Genomic DNA, 17185 nt, shown 5'->3' with positions numbered 1-17185 from the left:
GGACCCTTACACTAGCGGTTCAGCTGCCGGATTTATGAATGGGCCACAGGCGGCTGGCTTGTATTGCGTACCATCTAGTGATGCTGATCTGTTCTCTCTGCAGGCACTAGGCGAGCTCTGCGAGATTAAGTTTGGAAAGACTCACCCTGTCTGCTGCCTGGTAAGTTCTATGGCTGTTTATGCAGCGCTGTCACACTGTATTATTACCCATAGTCCTCTGTACAGATGAGAGCGCTATCTAGGGGACTCTTAGTGCTGGGAGAAGCCCTGAGCATAACACAGCGATGACACGTGTATTTACCCAGTTCCTTACTTCCATATCTCTTGTCCGTTTTAGATCGCCTCTTTGCCCCTCTGGTTGCCCAAATCGCTGAGTCCTGCCAGTGGCCGGGAGCTGCAGCGCCTGTCGTACCTCGGCTCCTTCTTCAGCCTCTCCGTGTTTGCGGAGGATGATGTAAGTCTCCGATAATTGCTGTTTATCTCTGCTAATAAAATAGAAACCATAGATTCACTTTGTCTTACATCATGTAATGAACATGGGTTGATCGCTAATTCCTCCCACTGACCAACACAACTTTCCCTGTAGTGTCAAATAAAAACCCCAACAGCAGACACTTGATGACCTATAACACAAGGGGGTGTTATCACTTGATAGAAGCCCCTTTATCTGTGATTACGGCTGCGGGTCCCCACCAGCGTCGCACCGGTCATTGTCTCCGTGGTACGTTGTGCTGTAGCTGGATTAGGACTGTTCGTGAGCAGCAGTTCCCAAATATGTCTGTAGTTCCTGGTGGGGGTACCAAACACAACGCCTAGCGTCAAGGCTAAAAGTCTGTCTGGCGGGTAAATTTACTAAGCATCAGCGTTTGCATGCTGCGACTTCTCGGCGTGTTTAACCCTTAGATTTAAACCGCCAAGCATGCTAAAAGCGGAGTCAACATGGTTGCCGTTTTAAATTTCAGACAGTCTGAGCAGCGTGCTGCCGCGTAGTTACTCCTAAGTCAGACCACGGAATCTTCTCCACTTGGCCTGTGTAACTCACACATTATCAGTCACTATTGCTGAGACTCCATGTTAGTCTTCCCCATCAGTGCTTCTGTTTTTGCCCCCTCCAATAAGTGACGATGTGTGCAGTGCCGGGACTGTCTCCTGAACACATTTTCCCACGTCTATAGTCCCATGCTTACTTTAAGACTGGTGAAGTTATCATGGGTCTGTTAACACTGTAGCACAGAGATTTTCAACCTTTTTACAACTTGCGGCACGCTGAACAAGATTTGCATATTGCCAAGGCACACTCAAATATAATTGTGATGCATGGTGCAGCTGCATGTCCTAGGATGTCATGTCGCAGCTTCTCCATAGGTAACGCCTGAGCCACATCTGAGAGAGCCAGAAGAGCCCAACACTGCCCGGGCCCAAAATTAGATCTGGCTCTGCAACCACTAAACCCACCAGTACTGATTGTTCCAGAGCCTCAGTAGCGGCAAAACACGGACGGGCCTGGCTCTGCTTCTATGGCGGCACACCTGGAGACTGCTCAGGGCGCACTAGTGTGCCACGGCACAGTGGTTAAAAAGCACTGCTGTAGCACGTTACTGAAACTTGGTATGTTCTTGCCAAATTGCCAGTTGGCATACCCTCCTCATTTCACACAGGGTTTAGCCTTTTAAATCCTCTTATATTCAACTGATATTTTGCATTTAAATAACCTTTTTTTGTATTTGGGTTAAATGTTCTTTGCTCTTCATGATGAAGCTCTTTATTATTTTTTTCCTTAGGAAAATGTGCTAATCTACTTTTTGACCTGTCAGTGTATTGTATTTATTTGTAATTTTATTTAACTTTAAACTTTAATTATACTTCAGGGGATTCCAATCAATGGCAGTACCTCTGAAGATGCATCGCATGTATTTAGTGGTTTCTGTCCAGTTTTTTTTTTTGTTTTTTTTTTCCATTATAATTAGAAAAAGCTGGAAAGATGTTTTGTCTTTGTGATCTTACAGAACATTTGTATTGGTAAGATGTAGGAATTTCCATGTAAACCCTGGTCTATTGTATGCTGTAATAAATATCTAGATAGGATAATGGCAAGGGGTGAATCAGTGAGTACAGTATTAGTAACCTCTCCAGTGTTCTGGGCGTTTTGGATCTTGTGTAAATCTTTGTCTCTCTACAGAATAAAGTAGTTGAAAAATACTTTTCTGGGCCAACAATTACGCTAGAAAATACCCGTGTGGTGAGCCAGTCGCTGCAGCATTACTTGGAGACGGCTCGGGTGAGTGTTATTTACGAGAAGAATGTCCTAAGTATAGTAATGCCTATTTATTCTGTGCGGATGTTTGGAGAGCCGAGAGATGAGCCGGTTCCTACACATTTCATAGATGTTTGTATGAATATCTGCTGTTAGTAAATCCGCCATGGCCAGTACTGGGCATTCCCCATACACCGGTACCATCCGCAGGTTGTTACCTCTATGAAATAAAATACAGTCAGAGTATGGGGAAAAAACAAACGTTAAATCCAAATTGGTGATCATCTGTCCTGATCCTGCACCCCAAGCTCGCGTCCTGATCCTGCACCCCAAGCTCGCGTCCTGATCCTGCACCCCAAGCTCGCGTCCTGATCCTGCACCCCAAGCTCGCGTCCTGATCCTGCACCCCAAGCTCGCGTCCTGATCCTGCACCCCAAGCTCGCGTCCTGATCCTGCACCCCAAGCTCGCGTCCAGGATGTTCAATTTCTCAAATAAACCCAGACATTTCAATTTAGGCTTAATAAAAGTTCTGGCTCACACTTCTTTCCTCCTTTTCTCTGATACTCTGTAATCTCAGTGCCACTACTTACAACTGTTTGTACAGATGGTTTTTGTTTTGTTTTTTATATTTCTCTGACGTCCTAGTGGATGCTGGGAACTCCGTAAGGACCATGGGGAATAGCGGCTCCGCAGGAGACTGGGCACAAAAGTAAAGCTTTAGGACTACCTGGTGTGCACTGGCTCCTCCCCCTATGACCCTCCTCCAAGCCTCAGTTAGATTTTTGTGCCCGGCCGAAAAGGGTGCATTCTAGGACTCTCCTGAGTTTCTAAGAAAAAGTTTAGTTTTAGGTTTTTTATTTTCAGTGAGACCTGCTGGCAACAGGCTCACTGCATCGAGGGACTAAGGGGAGAAGAAGCGAACCTGCCGGCTTGCAGCCAGCTTGGGCTTCTTGGCTACTGGACACCATTAGCTCCAGAGGGACCGAACACAGGCCCAGCCTCGGAGTCCGGTCCCAGAGCCGCGCCGCCGGCCCCCTTACAGAGCCAGAAGCAAGAAGAGGTCCGGAAAATCGGCGGCAGAAGACATCAGTCTTCACCAAGGTAGCGCACAGCACTGCAGCTGTGCGCCATTGCTCCTCAGGCACACTTCACACTTTGGTCACTGAGGGTGCAGGGCGCTGGGGGGGGGGGCGCCCTGAGCAGCAATAAAAACACCTTGGCTGGCGAAAATACCTCACATATAGCCCCCAGGGCTATATGGATGTATTTTAACCCCTGCCAGAATACAGCAAAAGGCGGGAGAAAAGTCCGCCGAGAAGGGGGTGGAGCCTATCTCCTCAGCACACAGGCGCCATTTTCCCTCACAGCTCCGCTGGAAGGACGTCTCCCTGACTCTCCCCTGCAGTCCTGCACTACAGAAAAGGGTAAAACAAGAGAGGGGGGCACTAATTGGGCGCAGTATTAACATAACAGCAGCTATAAGGGGAAAAACACTTATATAAGGTTATCCCTATATATATATATATATATATATATATATATATATATATATAGCGCTCTGGTGTGTGCTGGCATACTCTCCCTCTGTCTCCCCAAAGGGCTAGTGGGGTCCTGTCCTCTATCAGAGCATTCCCTGTGTGTGGGCTGTGTGTCGGTACGATTGTGTCGACATGTATGAGGAGGAAAATGATGTGGAGGCGGAGCAATTGCCGGTAATGGTGATGTCACCCCCTAGGGAGTCGACACCTGAGTGGATAGTGTCAGCTCTTTACAAAAGACAGTTGATGACATGAGACAGCCGGCTACTCAGCTTGTGCCTGTCCAGGCGTCTCAAAGGCCATCAGGGGCTCTAAAACGCCCGTTACCTCAGATGGCAGATACAGACGCCGACACGGATACTGACTCCAGTGTCGACGGTGAAGAGACAAATGTGACTTCCAGTAGGGCCACACGTTACATGATTCAGGCAATGAAAGATGTTTTACACATTTCTGATAGTACAAGTACCACTAAAAAGGGTATTATGTTTGGTGAGAAAAAACTGCCTGTAGTTTTTCCTGTATCCGAGGAATTAAATGAAGTGTGTGATGAAGCGTGGGTTTCCCCCGATAAAAAACTGATAATTCCTAAAAAGTTATTGGCATCATACCCTTTCCCGCCAGAGGATAGGGCACGTTGGGAAACACCCCCTAGGGTGGATAAAGCGCTCACACGCTTGTCAAAACAAGTGGCACTACCGTCTCCTGATACGGCCGCCCTTAAGGAACCTGCTGACAGAAAGCAGGAGAATATCCTAAAATGTATATACACACATACTGGTGTTATACTGCGACCAGCAATCGCCTCAGCCTGGATGTGCAGTGCTGGGGTGGCTTGGTCGGATTCCCTGACTGACAATATTGATACCCTGGATAGGGACAGTATATTACTGACTATAGAGCATTTAAAAGATGCATTTTTATATATGCGTGATGCACAGAGGGATATTTGCCGACTGGCATCAAGAGTAAGTGCGCTGTCCATTTCTGCCAGAAGGGGGTTATGGACGCGGCAGTGGTCAGGTGATGCGGATTCCGAAAGGCATATGGAAGTACAGGTTGAGTATCCCATATCCAAATATTCCGAAATACGGAATATTCCGAAATACGGACTTTTTTGAGTGAGAGTGAGATAGTGAAACCTTTGTATTTTGATGGTTCAATGTACACAAACTTTGTTTAATACACAAAGTTAGTAAAAATATTGTATTAAATGACCTTCAGGCTGTGTGTATAAGGTGTATATGAAACATAAATGAATTGTGTGAATGTAGACACACTTTGTTTAATGCACAAAGTTATAAAGATTATTGGCTAAAATTACCTTCAGGCTGTGTGTATAAGGTGTATATGTAACATAAATACATTCTGTGCTTAGATTTAGGTCCCATCACCATGATATCTCATTATGGTATGCAATTATTCCAGAATACGGAAAATTCCCATATCCAAAATGCCTCTGGTCCCAAGCATTTTGGATAAGGGATACTCAACCTGTATTACCTTATAAAGGGGAGGAGTTATTTGGGGTAGGTCTATCAGACCTGGTGGCCACGGCGACTGCTGGGAAATCCACATTTTTACCCCAGGTAGCCTCTCAACATAAGAAGACGCCGTATTATCAGGCGCAGTCCTTTCGGCCCCATAAGGGTAAGAGGGCAAAAGGCTCCTCTTTTCTGCCCCGTGGCAGAGGAAGAGGAAAAAAGGCTGCAGCAGACAGCCAGTTCCCAGGAACAGAAGCCCTCTCCCGCTTCTGCCAAGTCCTCAGCATGACGCTGGGGCTTTACAAGCGGATTCGGGTACGGTAGGGGCCCGTCTCAAGAATTTCAGCGCGCAGTGGGCTCACTCACAAGTGGACCCCTGGATCCTTCAGGTGGTATCTCAGGGGTACAAATTGGAATTCGAGACGTCTCCCCCTCGCCGTTTCCTAAAGTCTGCTTTACCGACGTCGCCCTCCGACAGGGAGGCGGTATTGGAAGCCATTCACAAGCTGTATTCCCAGCGGGTGATAATCAAGGTACCCCTCCTGCAACAGGGAAAGGGGTATTATTCCACACTGTTTGTGGTACCGAAGCCGGACGGCTCGGTGAGACCTATTTTAAATCTAAAATCCTTGAACACTTACATACAGAGGTTCAAATTCAAGATGGAGTCACTCAGAGCAGTGATCGCGAACCTGGAAGAAGGGGATTATATGGTGTCTCTGGACATCAAGGATGCTTACCTCCATGTCCCAATTTACCCTTCTCATCAAGGGTACCTCAGGTTTGTGGTACAGAACTGCCACTATCAGTTTCAGACGCTGCTGTTTGGATTGTCCACGGCGCCCCGGGTCTTTACCAAAGTAATGGCCGAAATGATGATACTCCTTCGAAAGAAAGGAGTTTTGATTATCCCTTACTTGGACGATCTCCTGATAAGGACAAGATCCAGGGAGCAGTTGGTAGTCGGAGTAGCACTATCTCAAGTAGTGCTGCGGCAGCACGGTTGGATTCTCAATATCCCAAAATCGCAGCTGATCCCGACGACACGTCTTCTATTCCTTGGAATGATCCTGGACACAGTCCAGAAAAAGGTGTTTCTCCCGGAAGAGAAAGCCAGGGAGTTATCCGAGCTAGTCAGAAACCTACTAAAACCAGGCCAAGTATCAGTGCATCAATGCACAAGGGTCCTGGGAAAAATGGTGGCTTCCTACGAAGCAATCCCATTCGGCAGATTCCACGCAAGAACATTCCAGTGGGACCTGCTGGACAAATGGTCCGGATCGCATCTTCAGATGCATCAGCGGATAACCCTGTCTCCAAGGACAAGGGTGTCTCTCCTGTGGTGGTTGCAGAGTGCTCATCTTCTCGAGGGCCGCAGATTCGGCATTCAGGACTGGGTCCTGGTGACCACAGATGCCAGCCTGCGAGGCTGGGGAGCAGTCACACAGGGAAGAAATTTCCAGGGCTTGTGGTCAAGCCTGGAGACATCACTTCACATAAATATTCTGGAGTTGAGGGCCATTTACAATGCTCTAAGCCAAGCAAGACCTCTGCTTCAAGGTCTGCCGATACTGATCCAGTCGGACAACATCACGGCAGTCGCCCACGTAAACAGACAGGGCGGCACAAGAAGCAGGAGGGCAATGGCAGAAGTTGCAAGGATTCTTCGCTGGGCGGAAAAACATGTGATAGCACTGTCAGCAGTGTTCATTCCGGGAGTGGACAAGTGGGAAGCAGACTTCCTCAGCAGGCACGACCTCCACCCGGGAGAGTGGGGACTTCACCCAGAAGTCTTCCACATGATTGTAAACCGTTGGGAAAAACCAAAGGTGGACATGATGGCGTCCCGCCTCAACAAAAAACTGGACAGGTATTGCGCCAGGTCAAGGGACCCTCAGGCAATAGCTGTGGACGCTCTGGTAACACCGTGGGTGTACCAGTCAGTGTATGTGTTCCCTCCTCTGCCTCTCATACCCAAGGTACTGAGAATTATAAGACGGAGAGGAGTGAGAACTATACTCGTGGCTCCGGATTGGCCAAGAAGGACTTGGTACCCGGAACTTCAAGAGATGCTCACAGAGGACCCATGGCCTCTACCTCTAAGAAGGGACCTGCTCCAGCAAGGACCCTGTCTGTTCCAAGACTTACCGCGGCTGCGTTTGACGGCATGGCGGTTGAACGCCGGATCCTGAAAGAGAAAGGCATTCCGGAGGAAGTCATCCCTACCCTGATCAAAGCCAGGAAGGATGTAACCATAAAGCATTATCACCGCATTTGGCGGAAATACGTTGCTTGGTGCGAGGCCAGGAAGGCCCCTACGGAGGAATTTCAACTGGGTCGATTCCTACATTTCCTGCATACAGGAGTGTCTATGGGCCTCAAATTGGGATCCATAAAGGTTCAGATTTCGGCCCTGTCGATTTTCTTCCAGAAAGAACTGGCTTCAGTGCCTGAAGTTCAGACGTTTGTCAAGGGGGTGCTGCATATACAGCCTCCTTTTGTGCCTCCAGTGGCACCTTGGGATCTCAATGTAGTTTTGGGGTTCCTAAAATCACATTGGTTTGAACCGCTTAAATCTGTGGATTTTAAACATCTCACGTGGAAAGTGGTCATGTTGTTGGCCTTGGCTTCGGCCAGGCGCGTGTCAGAATTGGCGGCTTTATCCTGTAAAAGCCCTTACCTGATTTTTCATACGGACAGGGCAGAATTGAGGACTCGTCCTCAATTTCTCCCTAAGGTGGTTTCAGCGTTTCACCTGAACCAGCCTATTGTGGTACCTGCGGCTACTAGGGACTTGGAGGACTCCAAGTTGCTGGACGTAGTCAGGGCCCTGAAAATATATGTTTCCAGGACGGCTGGAGTCAGAAAATCTGACTCGCTGTTTATTCTGTATGCACCCAACAAGCTGGGTGCTCCTGCTTCTAAGCAGACTATTGCTCGTTGGATTTGTAGTACAATTCAGCTTGCACATTCTGTGGCAGGCCTGCCACAGCCAAAATCTGTAAAAGCCCATTCCACACGGAAGGTGGGCTCTTCTTGGGCGGCTGCCCGAGGGGTCTCGGCTCTACAACTTTGCCGAGCAGCTACTTGGTCAGGGGCAAATACGTTTGCTAAATTCTACAAATTTGATACCCTGGCTGAGGAGGACCTGGAGTTCTCTCATTCGGTGCTGCAGAGTCATCCGCACTCTCCCGCCCGTTTGGGAGCTTTGGTATAATCCCCATGGTCCTTACGGAGTTCCCAGCATCCACTAGGACGTCAGAGAAAACAAGAATTTACTTACCGATAATTCTATTTCTCGTAGTCCGTAGTGGATGCTGGGCGCCCATCCCAAGTGCGGATTGTCTGCAATACTGGTACATAGTTATTGTTAACTAATTCGGGTTATTGTTGTTGTGAGCCATCTTTTCAGAGGCTCCTCTGTTTTCATGCTGTTAACTGGGTTCATATCACAGGTTGTACGGTGTGATTGGTGTGGCTGGTATGAGTCTTACCCGGGATTCATGAATCCTTCATTATTGTGTACGCTCGTCCGGGCACAGTATCCTAACTGAGGCTTGGAGGAGGGTCATAGGGGGAGGAGCCAGTGCACACCAGATAGTCCTAAAGCTTTACTTTTGTGCCCAGTCTCCTGCGGAGCCGCTATTCCCCATGGTCCTTACGGAGTTCCCAGCATCCACTACGGACTACGAGAAATAGAATTATCGGTAAGTAAATTCTTATTTTCCCTTTTATCATAGAATTTATATGAATGATGTAATTGTACAATGTCATTTTGAAACTAAGTTTGGTTTTAGAAAGTTTGCTAGTACTTAGTATGCATTTGAATAGTTATAAAGTTTTCCCACTGGAGGGCGCTGCTTCATTGTGGATGAGATCTTCGTATACCTGCAGGATAATCTGGGTGAGCAGTGTAGGAGCTCCCTGTATATTGTAGAGACTTATTAATGGGAACCTGAATTCTGGCCTGTTGCTGTCTCTGCCTCGCCCCCTAGTGGTGATAAACTTCTGCTGTGCACCATGTGGCTGCATGTGTCTGTGTGTTGCCTGTCTAGTACTTCTTGTGGAGAGTTATCAAAACTTGGAGAGAGGTAAAGTACCGCCCAATCTGCTTCTGTCATGTTACAGACTGCGATTGATTGGTGCTTTATCTCTCCAAGGTTTGATACATATCCCCCTTTATTATATACAGCACAGTTCAGTTCCTATTATAGTGTGTGCTGGATGCATTTCTTGCTGTATACTCTTATTTGCTGGGCATCAGCACTTAATATTGATTGAGAAGAAGCCTTGAGAATGTAAATACATTATAACTAAGTACACAGTCTATACGGTGTCTGGCGTTGCAGAGTGCACAGTGCATACGGTGTCTGGCGTTGCAGAGTGCACAGTGCATATAGTGACTGGCGTTGCAGAGTGCACAGTGCATATAGTGACTGGCGTTGCAGAGTGCACAGTGCATAGGGTGTCTGGCGTTGCAGAGTGCACAGTGCATACGGTGTCTGGCGTTGCAGAGTGCACAGTGCATACGGTGACTGGCGTTGCAGCCCTGTAATGTCTTCCTGAGCCCGTACCGTGCATAGTGTGCTCTCATTCACCTTCTGTAGACAGGTAACAGCCTGTGGGAGGTGCCTACGTTATTATTTGTGATAACTCCTCCCTCTGTGGTGTGTGATAATTACCATGTTCTCCGCCCCCTTCCCGGCTACAGGTAGAACTACATACATGTATTTCTGCTGCGGGGTACACTGGGCTCCACAGGGAATGACATTGGGGTGTAGAGTAGGATCTTGTTCCGAGGCACCAACAGGCTAAAAGCTTTGACTGTTCCCAGAATGCATAGCGCCTCCTCCTCTATAACCCCGCCTCCGTGCACAGGAGCTCAGTTTTGTAGTTGGTGCCAATGCAGTGCAGGCATACAACAGGTGGGCTGCTCCAGTGACAGACCACCCATAGCGGATACTTGTGTGTTTTCTCATAGTATAAGCACTGTCTTTTTATATTCAGCTTCATTTGTACACCAGAAATAATGAGGAACTGTGGTTGCGTGATTCCGGCGTGTCTGCCTGTATTTGTAAAGCGGCAATCAGAAGGCCAAGCACGTTCCAAATATGGGCGGACTTCGCAGATTGGCGCACTTGCCTGGCGCTCACAGGCTATTATATAGGCCCCAGAGTCCATTCCTGTAATTAGTGCGCCAGTTCCCAGACACAGTACGCACTTTGTCACACTCACAGATTACTAGCACTGCATAGACTGTAACGGACACAGGACGCCCTGCGTTACTCTGCGGGACATTAGATGATGCACACATTGGGCTGCTGTGTGTTTTATGAGCAGATATATGCGCAGTGTGCCTTGCCTTGTCACGCCGTTCTTGCGGCACGTTATTGGGGGGGAGGGGTTGTAGTGTGTCGTGTAAGAGACCAGATGTCATCACAGAGAGGAGATTACTAGCACTGACCAAACCTACAGCAGCAATGACGGGAGAAGTACAATTGGCCGCTGTTAGTAAATAACTTGCGCTGGTCACTCTCTCTCCCCTCATTGCTAAATGTTACCTTTTTCTGTGAATTATTATATAAAATAATTTGCGTCTTATATAATTGATGTAAATCCGGATATCTGCTTGTTTTTATTCAGCAAGAATTGTTTAAGATTCTGCACAGTATCCTGCTGAATGGGGAGACAAGAGAAGCAGCTCTGAATTACATGGCTGCTCTGGTGACCGGGAACATGAAAAAGGCCCAGATGCAGGTACCGTCCGTCCCCTTCCCCCTTCCCCCTGCAGAGCAGGACGCCATTCACACCTCTCCCTCCTTGTGATCTGCAGACAGATGACCGGCTGGTGTCTACAGACGGATTCATGCTGAACTTCCTCTGGGTTCTTCAGCAGCTCAGTACAAAGATCAAGCTGGAGACGGTGGACCCCATGTATATCTTCCATCCCAAATGTCGCATAGCGCTGCCCAGCGATGAGACCCGTGTCAAAGCCACCATGGAGGAGGTGACCAGCTGGATCTCTGAGCTGAGTACGTGTCCCGTTGTTTTACTTCTATTCCCCCCCCCCCCCCCCCCCCCCATACTAGATGCAAGGGTTTGTTGAACTCTTCCAGGTTAGAACCACACAGTCAGGGTAAGTGGTTGCTCTGATCACTTGTGTAATGAGAAATACATCTTAGGTACACAGAGTTATAGAGAGGATGCTTTGTGCCATGTTACAGTTCCATTGTATTTATCTGGAGTCCCCATGTGTTCAGGTCGTGTTCCTGTCCTCTCCCAGTAACTATAGGTGACGCGATTGGCTAGTCGGTGTGGTGGGAGATGTAGTCGCTCCTATATATTACTGGTGTACCCTGTTACAGAGCACAGAGTAGCCAGACTCCTGAGGGTTGTGTTAGGAGATACATAAAGTGACAGCCATTATAAAATGTGTAATTCTATTCCAACATTTCTAGATCCGGATCCGGCTTCTTTTTCCGAACCTAAGTTTCCCACAGAGTGCTTCTTCCTCACCTTACACGCTCACCACCTTGCCGTCTTACCCAGCTGCCGGCGCTATATCCGGCGGCTAAGAGCCATCCGGGAGCTGAACAGGTGAGTGCCGCTCGGCTGAGGTTGCACGTCTCTCAGCCTTGGCTGACCTATGTCATCTTTCCAGATAATCTCAGTCTGCCCCATGCCCAGAGGGCCTAGCACGGACGCAGGGAGCACAGGGATTACGTCTGGGATTTTTGGGTGTAGAATGCACTGAGAACAGAATTGCTGGCTCAGTGTTACTATTGCAGCATTGGATGACCTTCCCTTTCTCTCCTCTGTGCCGTACCTTGGGTTTGGGTTTGTTCTTGCAGATATTTACTTATTAAAAACATAACAGAACAATAGTACAGCATTAAGCAAGAAAAGGCAGCCAGTAAGCATCCATTCTCATTGGGGTAAGTGGGTAATGAAGACAAAGCTGACAGGTATAGAAGCAAATGTCTGTGCGGGAACGGGGGGGGCTGCACTAAGCAAAAGCCAGACCCACGGTGCCCAAATTTGTGCAGTCTTTTCTGGGCGCTCATTCAGGACGCTAGCGATGTATTTGTTGTGGTAGGTTCTCCAAATACAGCTGAGTAGATCGTTGCTTCCTCATTAAGATCCGGCCGTAGGTTTTGATAGCAGACTTATTTACTCGAGTCATTTTCTTGCGTATAAAATGTAGGGAGTAGTTCCATGAATCGCCATTTGGGGGAGACTATGCAGCGGAGTAACTTACAGACCAGCTTTCTGTGTAAACGGTTGTCCAGCCCAAGGCTTCCTGTCTTTAGCAGCGTATCTGTTCCGTAGAAATGGAGTATAATGCCCCCTTACACCATTTCTCTCTCCTTCGCTGATTGCAGGACGGTGGAAGAGCTGAAGAACAATGAGAGTCAATGGAAAGATTCCCCTCTGTCTGCCAGACACAGAGAGATGCTGAAACGGTGTAAAACACAGCTCAAGGTCTGTTCCACGTTCCTTACTATATTGTGTAACCATTATTATCATCCTCTCCTAGTTATAAGACACCAAACGGGTTCTGTAGCTCAGTACGCAGGGAATAGGACAGATACACTAGTTGCAGAAGTACAATTTCTAAGTTATAATTAGTGTGCAATTAGCATAATTATCTAGAGAATGTGAAGAGGAGAGGGCCTTGCTCAGGAGAGATGGCAATCCAGAGGTGATACGGATGGACACAAGTGAGAAGTGGTTGGATTGGGGGGAGTGGAGACAGGATTGCTAGCGGGAAGAGTGATACATGACAGTGAAGAAAAGACTAAACAAGCTGGAGGGGGGGCTTGTGCTGAGAGACCATCTAATAAAGGGTGGGAGCGACCCACGAGATCTCCCTGATGTGGGAATGGGAAGAGGGCGAGGTGGTGTCATTGAGTGAAGGGGGAGGAGGGTGTATGGTTGGACCTGAGCTTGGAGATGTGTAACAGACCATAGTTGAGGAAGCTGCCTGGGTTTATCATCTGATGAATATCTGGTTTGCTATAAAACAAGGCTGGTTGATGAAATGCTGATGTAACCGAGCACACTCTTCCACCTACAGAAACTAGTGCGCTGCAAGGCGTGCGCGGACGCTGGTCTGCTAGATGAGAACTTCCTCCGGAAATGCCTCAATTTCTATGGAATGGTTATACAGCTGCTATTACGCCTGATGGATCCTGCTTACCCAAAGTGAGTTCCGGTGACTGGAGTCTCTGGTTATACAGCTCCTACTCTGAGTATACTGACTGGTGTGTGCGGGTCAGGTGTTCATAGGAGCGGTTACCTGACCTGTACAGCGGTCAGTGAGTAGGGGGCTACATTATTCTGCAGTGCATAGGACCCCACCCCTCAGTGTGTTCCTAGGGAGTCCCCGATCCTACCGCCCTGCATCCCATTACACAGTATGAAGACGGGTGTATGCATTGCAGGCTTCAGGTTTTATAGTCCGAATAGGTTGCTGTTTTTTTTATTTTCTATCCGTCATGTTCCTTGTACTAAATGTGGCCGCCAATCCCAGATTAATCTGTTTGAGCCTCGTCTCCGCCTCCACCTGTTTCTGCTTATAAAACAATTAATGATTTAAGTTCTGCGGCTAAATCCCGGAAATATGTGCACTTGCCTCATGTTGCAGGGTGTTACATTGTGGTGTTAGATGACTAGTGTGCTTTGTGTTCCTCACACCGTATAGCTGGGGGTCCTTATGTAATAGCCAGTGATTTGCTGGAGCAAGTGCGATTCTGGCGACATTTATGGCTTTGTCTTTTTAAACTGATTGTGACTTTCAATCTAATGTCTGGTCAGAATTGCGCCGGGTCTCACAAATCGCCGGCTGTTACATTTGACCCTGTTACGAATGATCGATTGCCCCATTAATTTTCCATAACATTTCCCTGTATCCCTTTATTATTTTATAATAGTTTTATTAAATGTACAATGTCACGGTGTAAGCAGGTAGGTTTTGTTGGTAAACACTGCAGGAATGGGGACGGGCTGACTACTGTATAATGTATTATATTCTCTCTCCCTGTGTAGTATAACGCTGCCTTTACACCCCGACATTCCCAAGATCTTTGCTGCACTGCCTGAGTTTTATGTAGAAGATGTAGCTGAATTTTTGTTTTTTATTGTGCAGTAAGTACTCCGTTTTATGATAATTATATGTACAATGGTTTCATGCTGTTATGCTGAGCTGCTCATTTATATAGCGCTTACGTTTACATGAATTAAAAAACATGTGTTAGTGTATTTATGTATGTGTGTGTATATGTATATATATATGTGTGTGTGTGTGTATATATGTATGTATATATATGTGTACACATATTTTTATATATATATATATATATATATATGCACTTAAGCCTGCACTCTCATCAAGTCAATAACATCAGTGGGGTGCACTCAGTGGAAATGCACTGAAACGGTGAGTCCACAAATATAGAAAAAATCCCAATGAGGGGGAGGCACTCTCCAAACCATGAAATAAGTCCAATTCTGGTACAACAATGTTTTAATATTCAATGTGATAGCTCCAAATGTCGACGTTTCGATTCTGACACAGAATCTTTCTCAAGACGAGCAATATATAGCAGCATCCAGAGTCCTATATATACACATATCGATGCCTAATTCAAAGCCCATATGCAGAAAGTGGACTGGAATAGGACAATATACATAGAGGAATAGACATCCATCTTGAAGGTGTTCATTCATAAACAAAACAGCGTGTATGGGGTTAAGACATCCATCACAGGAGGTATTAATTCCCCCAGACTTGAGGAGTCTAAACGTCAGCAAAGGCACTCACGAGCATCAGAACAGGGGCTGCACTTTCTGCATATGGGCTTTGAATTAGGCATCGATATGTGTATATATATGACTCTGGATGCTGCTATATATTGCTCGTCTTGAGAAAGATTCTGTGTCAGAATCGAAACGTCGACATTTGGAGCTATCACATTGAATATTAAAACATTGTTGTACCAGAATTGGACTTATTTCATTGTTTGGAGAGTGCCTCCCCCTCATTGGGTTTTTATATATATATATATATATATATATATATATATATATATATATATATATATATATATTAATAATTTATTTTTTTCTCTAACGTCCTAGTGGATGCTGGGGACTCCGTAAGGACCATGGGGAATAGACGGGCTCCGCAGGAGACAGGGCACTTTAAGAAAGAATTTGGATTCTGGTGTGTTCTGGCTCCTCCCTCTATGTCCCTCCTCCAGACCCCAGTTTGAATCTGTGCCCGGACGAGCTGGGTGCTACTTAGTGAGCTCTCCTGAGCTTGCTAAAAAGAAAGTATTTTGTTAGGTTTTTCATTTTCAGAGAGATCTGCTGGCAACAGGCTCTCTGCTACGTGGGACTGAGGGAAGAGAAGCAGCCCTACTCACTGAAGATAGGTCCTGCTTCTTAGGCTACTGGACACCATTAGCTCCAGAGGGATCGTACACAGGATCGCACCCTTGGTCGTCCGATCCCGGAGCCGCGCCGCCGTCCCCCTCGCAGAGCCAGAAGACAGAAGCCGGTGATGAGCATTCCTTGAGTGTGTGGTGTGTCGGTACGTGTGTGTCGACATGTCTGAGGTAAAAGGCTCCCCTAAGGAGGAGATGGAGCAAATGTGTGTGTAAGTGGTGTCTCCGTCGACAACACCGACACCTGTTTGGATATGTGTAATTAAGTGCTAAGGTGAATTTATTGCACAAAAGATTAGAGAACAGACCGGAAATCTACCCATGTCTGTCCCTATGTCGCAGAGACCTTTAGAGTCTCTCAATGCTCACTATCCAAAATAATAGACACTGATATCGACACTGAGTTTGACTCCAGTGTCGACTACGATAATGCAAAGTTACAGCCAAAATGGCAGAAAGTATTCAATATATGATTATTGTAATATAAGATGATTTGCATATCACTGATGACTCATCTGTCCCTGACACAAGGGTACACATGTTTAAGGGGAAGAAAGCTGAGGTAAATTTCCCTCCTCTCATGAGGAAAAAGAGCGGGAATCTCCAGACAAGAGACTGCAGTTTCCCACAAAGAATTCTCAGGCAGTATCCTTTCCCCACTAGGGCCAGGATAGGATGGGAATCTTCCCCTAGGGTGTCACGTTTGCCCAAAAGGTAGCCCTGACGTAACAGCTATTCTCAGGGATCCTGCAGATAGCGTGCACATTCTGGTACACTACTCAGACCGGCGATTGTGTCGGCATGGGTTTATAGCGCTGTGGCAGCGTGGACAGGTACCTTATCAGCAGAGATTGAGACCCTAGTATGCATATAGATATACATATGTATATATAGAGATATATATATATATATATATATATAGAGATATATATATATATATATATATATATATATATTAAAGATGCTGTCTTAAGAGATATGTATATATAAAACATGCCCAAAGAGACATGAGTATACTGGGTCCTAGAGTCAAAGCTATGTCGATTTCTGCGTGACGTGTCCTGTAGAATATGCAATGGACAGATGATGCCGACTTAAGAGGCATATGGAAGGCTGAGGATTGTGTGGAGAAGGGTTCTCGGACCTGGTCTCCACAGCTATAGCTGGTAATTCTGATATTTTGCCTTATATTCCTGCACAGCCTAGGAATGCACGACATTATCAAATGCATCCTTTAGAATGAAGAAACAAGAAAGTCCGAGGTGCGTCCTTTCTTGCCAGAGGCGGGGGCAGAGGAAAGAAGCTGCACAACACAGCTAGTTCCCAGGAACAGAAGTCCTCCCCGGCCTCTACAAAAATCCCCTGCATGTCGCTGGGGCTCCACAGGCGGAGCTAGGCCCGGTGGGGGCACGCCTTCGTAAGTTCAGCCACAAGTGGGTTCACTGCCTGTTAGATCCCTG

At 46.9% G+C, this 17185-nt stretch overlaps 1 protein-coding gene across 2 annotated transcripts in view; it reads left to right on the top strand.

Moving 5' to 3' along the window:
* The window catches only part of UBE4B (ubiquitination factor E4B), a 134715-nt gene that overhangs the window by 102326 nt on the left and 15204 nt on the right, over nt 1-17185 (top strand). For both annotated transcript variants that reach the window (XM_063943830.1, XM_063943831.1), the window contains 9 exons: nt 104-160; nt 338-454; nt 2180-2278; nt 10921-11034; nt 11111-11309; nt 11736-11874; nt 12660-12759; nt 13355-13482; nt 14326-14424. In XM_063943830.1, the coding sequence (XP_063799900.1) occupies nt 104-160; nt 338-454; nt 2180-2278; nt 10921-11034; nt 11111-11309; nt 11736-11874; nt 12660-12759; nt 13355-13482; nt 14326-14424 (1052 nt within the window). The remainder of the gene's footprint in view (nt 1-103; nt 161-337; nt 455-2179; nt 2279-10920; nt 11035-11110; nt 11310-11735; nt 11875-12659; nt 12760-13354; nt 13483-14325; nt 14425-17185) is intronic.

This window comes from Pseudophryne corroboree, chromosome 10, assembly GCF_028390025.1.
Source record: "Pseudophryne corroboree isolate aPseCor3 chromosome 10, aPseCor3.hap2, whole genome shotgun sequence".
NCBI classification, from domain to species: domain Eukaryota; kingdom Metazoa; phylum Chordata; class Amphibia; order Anura; family Myobatrachidae; genus Pseudophryne; species Pseudophryne corroboree.
This window is presented reverse-complemented; position numbering and strand designations above follow the sequence as displayed.